The sequence below is a fragment of the Pagrus pagrus genome (assembly GCF_965226575.1).
Source record: "Pagrus pagrus genome assembly, chromosome: 7".
NCBI lineage: Eukaryota > Metazoa > Chordata > Actinopteri > Spariformes > Sparidae > Pagrus > Pagrus pagrus.
The window spans coordinates 19488842-19495494 of NC_140191.1; the positions used below are offsets into that span (position 1 = coordinate 19488842).

Genomic DNA, 6653 nt, shown 5'->3' on the forward strand with positions numbered 1-6653 from the left:
TGAGTCAAGTGCAGTATTATTGTTTACATCGACATAAAATAATGAGATCATAAGAAGTGACTCAATTTAGATTCTGTGAAGTCAAATATTTTAGATGTGATATCTGGACATCATGTTTTTTTAGTTTGAGCAAGGTTATACTTTTTTCAGTAAGGTCTGTGACATTTTGTTGTTTTCTTTTGTAAGTACAATCATGACATCTCAAACAATTTATGTGGGTCATCTTGAAGATAATAAATAAACCTTTCCACAGATAGAGCACTTTGATATTCGAATTATGTGAAGTTAATGTAAAAGTAAACATTACTCTCTATTGTCACTAAATACATAGTCTGCACTCATTTTTCTCTGCCTACATTAAGCTTTTTATGAATGGAAAGGTTAAACCTAAATTGTTTAATCTTAAATGTACCTAAAATGAGCAACAATGCTGATTAACTGTATTTGAAACTGAGCACACTAAGGTCATTATCATCATCACATGGGGGGATTTAGAGCCATAAAAATGTTTTGTGGTTATTTCCTCTATCCGGTTGTTGAAACCGCTCGTATGTGACAATGTGCTCATCAGTCAGCTTTTGCCCTTGAAAGATCGTGTGAGTCACTGAAACAGAATTGGGTAGGGACGCTAGGGACACGTCCCTACCAATATTCAGCCGCTACTGTGTAGTCACTATCAACACAACCGCAGTCCGTAGTGTTTAGTCAGTGATTATGGCACACAAAGGGTTAAATGTCGGTCTTTGCTAGAAGTCCCGCCTCTAACCTAAATACCGCTCCCTGACCGGCTGCCGGTTTCTCGCTAACTTACATGTGATTGGCTGTCCCCACTGTCACTCCTTCTGCTTGTCAAAACGATCTGCAATGTGCTTGTTGGACCGGACGAGAGGCAGTGCATGTTTCTGCGAGTGTAAGTTGTCAACATGTTCGGCATTTGTTCTTCCCGGGTCACGTCAGCTAGATGGATTTTAATATCAGTGGTGTCATTTACATTTGTGTTTGTGTCTGTTTGCGTGCGTTTACGTGTGTGCGTGCGTGTGTGCTGTATAGGATTTGAAGGATGTCAAAGAAAAGAAAACTGGATATAAGAGACTTCTTTAGGAGTCACAGTGTAAGTTACTTCAAGGGTGTGTAGGTAGAGGCTCAACAATACAGATATTGAATAAAAGAGAATATTTAATGCCAAAGAGATACACTTTTTTAAAGTTATGTTTAATTCTTATTTTCATGTATTTGTGTTGAAGAGAGCAACGGTTTAAAAACAGAAAGAAAATGTGTGGTGGAAATACAATAAAACCTCAGATTCTAGATGATCATGTGATTTTGCAATGATAAAATATAATTAATTAATATTAAGTAATCTTAATATTTAGTAAAAGCCTTTTTTGCTCAGGCAATAACTGTACCACCAAGCTCTATGATCATTGTATCCCTAATGTATCTGTTCATGTCATGCATCAACATATTGCTGTAAGGTGACAGACAGCAGAGAGGCTGGAGGAGATGGAGGAGGAGAGGCCAGAGAAGGTAGAGGAAGAGAGGCAGGAGGAGGCAGAGAAGGAGAGGCTGGAGCAGATGAAGGAAGAGAGGCAGGAGGAGGTAGAGAATGAGAGGCTGGAGCAGATGAAGGAAGAGAGGCAGGAGGAGGTAGAGAAGGAGAGGCTGGAGCAGACGGAGGAGGAGAAGCTGAAAGAGGCTGGAAATTCACAGGTGAGGTTAAATAATGATGGATATGCTTCACCCATATGGCTTTAAAATCAAAGCTTTATATCAAGTCTGGTGTTCAAAGAGGCCTCATCATGTATTACTAGTGTGTATGTGTTTACAGTAGTTGCTATATAGCTGTCAAATTTATATTGTGGTTTATTCCTCGTATGTTCCTTATTTAACCTATAACATCTGCATGACGTGAAATTATGATTGCTAATGCAAAAAAACCCAATCTCAAAATCAAACCTACTCCCTTGGCTGCACCTGTACTGGGAATAGTCTATATATGCATTTTATCGATGAGACAGGAAATGTCGTCACAAAAGAAATGAATTATTTGAATTCAGTTAAGAAAATTTCAAATCTAAGAATTTCCAGAGTAAGGGTTATCATCATGGTGAAAGTATGACAGTGTACAGCCTGGCCACAATGGCACTCAGTAGAGCGCACAACTCCTTGAATTCAATCACACCGAAATCAATAGAAAATAAAACTTAAATACTGATTTTATTAAGTCTTGTCCTCTATTCTGAACTTTAAAAAACAAGCAAACTTTTGAATAAAGTGACAGAATTATTTCAGATCACTATAACACTGACCATGGTCTTGTTGTAATAGTTATTACAGTAAGTCAAAGACAGACCGGGTGCAGTTACAGTCTTCTTGTTTGGGCAGAGCAGCAGAGGAAAGATGGTGATACCTAGTGGTGATTTGGTTAAATTACACCCTGCAGGCTGCCACAGTGGTTTTCTTGATTGAACACGTTACAACCATTGTAAAAATGCAACAGATACTTTATTTAGCTGCCTGAGTGACATGTAAAAGTTTTCAGTTCGACATCACACAATTTCACAGAACATTGTACATTTATATGATAACATTCAATTGAGTCATAGCTTACCAAACCTGAGTTTCTATGTGACACTGTCATTCTTGTAATTCCATATTTTACAGTTATTTGTGAAATTTCTCCTAAATGTGTACAGTTTGTTATTTTTCTTTTGGTCTGGAAAAAATAACAACATGAAATGGTCTGACTTAAAATACACAAACAAGACTGAAGGCAGTATAGCATCCAACATATTGTTGAAGACAGCCTTCATTTAGTATCCAGATCAGCAACATAAATAATAGTATTTCTATGAAACATCACTTCAACCTTACAGACACTCTCAGTTAACAGGTAAAAAAAGGCTAAACTACTTGTTTTCAAATGGGCAAAAATGCCAAATGAGAGAAAGAGGTAGGCCAATGTGTTATTCTAAACTACATGAGACTCTGTCAGTCATTTGAGAACATCAGTGTTAAACGGAAATACAGTTTGGACTCTGCTTAATCTCTTCCAGCCTCTTCTCTAGTTTTTCTGCCATGGCGGTGAGCTGTGTGGCCCTCAGCATCTCTGGCAGTCTCTTCAGCTGCTCCTGTGAAGCCCCGGCCAGCCAAGCTTTGATTTCATCCATGAGAGGACCTCTCTGTCTGGAGACATGTGTGTGCCTGACGTGCCTCTCCCCTGACTTATGAATGTACCTGATGGAGGGAGATGATGGTTTATTAGCATCTATGTGTTGGAGAGGTGCGAGGAAGAAGTAAAGAGAGAGATAAAGTGATCTACTGTGGGGATCACAGCTTGTGTGCTCACCTGCTGACAAATTTCTTCATTTTCGTCACGCGCATCCTGTGCGCACTGAAGAGCCCTGAGTAGAAGTCCCTGGACGTCTCACCTGAGAAGAAAGGACCCACGTGAGTTTGAAATCCAAACTTTTGTTGAAATTCTGCCATAACTGTGAGAAGTGAGTGTTTAAAATAAACTACACAGAGTACACACCTCCATTTGCAAGATCCTGGCAGGTGCCGCACACTGTGTCGTGGTAAATGGAGCCAGAGAGGAGCGCAATCTGTCCGCTTGAGCATTCCTGGTGATTTACGCACGTCTCCAGCGCAGAAGATGAGTTGGAGAAGGAGCCCTCGGGACACTTTTCACAAACAGTGTCCATTTGTGAAGTACCTGTAGAAAAAGAAATGCATTTGGTGTCATTATATTGTTCTCTAAATACCATTAGAGCCCAGATTATTGCGCTATCTCAAATTTACCCTTAAATCCAGTTGGGTTTTTTGGCTGTTACTCTTGTAAAATATTTCCTGATTGATGCAGACTGAAAGTAAGATAAAAATCTTACAAACAAGAAAACAAGGAGGCTAAAAGAAGAAACTTTCTTTCCCCTGTTAAATACCTTTGGTTAGGACACCCTGCCCGGGCGCGCACTGTGTGTGTCTGATACAGAAGTCATCGGCCCCGTAGAAGCCCTCCACACACCGGCACACCCTGTTGGCTGTCGCTGTGCACTCCTTCTCCACCACCTGGTTGTCAACGCAGAAGTTGCTGCAGTACAGACACCTGGGCAGGTAGTTCCACAACTCGGTGAAGTGTTCGGCTTGGCACGCCTCACATCTGGTGGGCGTGGTGGCTGTGCAGTGCGCTACCATGTGCTTGCCGGGCGGACACATGTCACAGGTGAGTGTTGCCCCTGTGAGCGGGTCCAGGCGCTCATAGGTGCGGCCGGAGACCTGCGCTGAGGCACCGCAGACAGCGGAGAGCAGGACGAGCATCGGTAAGAGGAGCTGAGGAGAGGACAGTGATTATTGTTCTGCTACTACTGGTACCACTGGCTTTACTACAGCTCAGTGTTGTGATAGCCTGCAGTACTACTGTCACCTGTAAAGTGGTTATTATTTTCCAGAAGGATACAGTACTGATACCACAACAAATGATAAAAACCAAGAATATTACAGTGATAGAATGAAGCTGGAGACATAAGAGGATCACACCACCCCAGTCTTGAACATACACTGTACAATTTTAAAGTTAACTTTACTTTTAAAAAGCCAGTTTCCATGATTTTTTAAGTACTTTAAGTACTTTACTTAAAAAAATTGAGGAAACTGGCTTTTATTTAGATTTTCTGTGGGAGTTTTTGGGTGAATCACAGCAATGGAATGCAAACAAGGAACAAGTGAATTGGGAAGTGTCTTTGATTTCAAAATTTACTGGAAATTGTCAAGATCTCATTACTGTAACTCATTGATTACTGTAGCAGGCATCAGGTGTCTTTCTTAACTGATTCTGCGGTGAGGCACAAGTGTCCAGAAAGGGCTCCTGAGGGGCACTTTATCGTGTTTTATCCACCATAGATTATTTTAGTTAAGTCACTTTGTCCAATTTTACAGTGTAGAGACCTAAATATTTATTTTTTAAGAACTAACTGATTAAATCACAGCCAAAGGTGAGTCTACATTTCTTTTGTTCCATTGAAAAGATTCTTTTTTTATGTCTCTATAGGTTAAAAAGAAGTAGACGGTGCTGCAAAGTCTAAATTTAAAAGTGACAAAGTGATTTTACTTGAAGAAATCGAGGAAACTTGTAAAATGTACAGTGTGGCTTTAGCAGTAAAGCAATGATAAAGTCCCTGACTGGAGTAGTAAAGTTTCAGTCCATTTGGCTTTAGATCTATTTTCAATAAAATAAAAAGCAACATTTCTCAATTCACTCAGAGAGCTTCTGTTTTGTTATTTTAATAGGTGTTTCTCCATGTCGCTTGAGAATTAACATGAAACGTTAAAAATTGTGTCAAAATCTCGACTGCCTGATGAATAATTTCTGTATTATCTTGTATCCACCATCTTCTAAAGCATCATCGATTGTGACGTCTGTCTTTGCTGCATTGTATCATCTTACGCTTGATAGTATATTGTTATAGAGAGTACTCACCATGCTGATGATGTGTTACTTCTGTTGAAGATGGTTTGACAGCAGGATCAAGTCCATTTTATAGAGGATGTTAGAGGAACTACTGCGGAGGCGTGGTTTGTGGTTAAAAAAGGTCAAAGATCTTCTGATCAGCTGAATTTCGGACAAGATACCAAAATGAAAGCAATTTATTATAACCTTAAATTATAATAAGTCTGGAGCCAATTCAGTCATCATATGTCCTGTTTCTGTTTCTCTCCTGTCTTTTTACAAATCCAGCTTTTCATTTCCTAGGATTTATGCAAAAATAATTGAATTAGACATTCAAATATCATATATATCATATCATATCATATCATATCATATCATATCATATCATATATCATATCATATCATATCATATCATATATATCATATCATATCATATCATATCATATCATATCATATCATATCCATTGCTCTCTCTCCTGATACTTTCTTACCTGCCCTATTATCAGGTAAAAAGAGAGAAATAATCCTACAAAAGATAAAGTCTGTGAAATTGGTAAGTACAGTCATGACATCTCAAACAATTTATGTGGGTCATCTTGAAGATAATAAATAAACCTTTCAACAGATAGAGCACTTTGATATTCGAATTATGTGAATTTAATGTAAAAGTAAACATTACTCTCTATTGTCACTAAATGCATAGTCTGCACTCATTTTTCTCTGCCTACATTAAGCTTTTTATGAATGTAAAGGTTAAAACTAAACTGTTTAATCTTAAATGTACCTAAAATGAGCAACAATGCTGATTAACTGTATTTGAAACTGAGCACGCAGGTCATTGTCATCATCACATGGGGGGATTTAGAACCATAAAAATGTTTTGTGGTTATTTTCCGCTATCCGGTTGTTGAAACCGCTCGTATGTGACAGTGTGCTCATCCGTCAGCTTTTTCCCTTGAAAGATCGTGTGAGTCACTGAAACAGTATACAGTGCGACAATATGCTGATTGAACTATGAATTGTGATGAGTCAAACATGTATCTACATTATATGCCTCACATCATCTCTTATGTTTCGTCTTACGTATGTGAGAAAATACAATAAGGTGTGTTCATGATGAATAAGAATGAGTATAGTACATGTCATTTTCTTATTTTGGGTCCATATGAGTTTGAGAATCTCCCCTTCTACATGAAACTCAGTGAAT

The 6653-nt window shown here is 38.7% G+C and overlaps 1 protein-coding gene across 1 annotated transcript; it reads right to left on the bottom strand.

The window, feature by feature from the left end:
• Window positions 1-2521: 2521 nt before the first annotated feature.
• Window positions 2522-4415, bottom strand: LOC311260136 (tumor necrosis factor receptor superfamily member 6B-like). The gene is made up of 4 exons (XM_084357651.1): window positions 3942-4415; window positions 3536-3790; window positions 3350-3431; window positions 2522-3237 (listed from the first exon to the last, which is right to left on the bottom strand). The coding sequence occupies exons 1-4, from the start codon at window positions 4315-4317 to the stop codon at window positions 3015-3017; spliced, it is 936 nt and encodes a 311-aa protein (XP_084213777.1). The 5' UTR covers window positions 4318-4415; the 3' UTR covers window positions 2522-3014.
• Window positions 4416-6653: the final 2238 nt, after the last annotated feature.

What these genes read in the sequence shown, in the direction of transcription:
- LOC311260136 (XM_084357651.1), bottom strand. Translation starts at nt 4,317, where the DNA reads ATGCTCGTCCTGCTCTCCGCTGTCTGCGGTGCCTCAGCGCAGGTCTCC. An exon ending in CCAGGATCTTGCAAATGGAG is followed by an intron (nt 3,432 to 3,535) that starts GTGTGTACTCTG and finishes CTTTCTTCTCAG; the next exon opens with GTGAGACGTCCAGGGACTTC. An exon ending in ATGAAGAAATTTGTCAGCAG is followed by an intron (nt 3,238 to 3,349) that starts GTGAGCACACAA and finishes TCCCTCCATCAG; the next exon opens with GTACATTCATAAGTCAGGGG.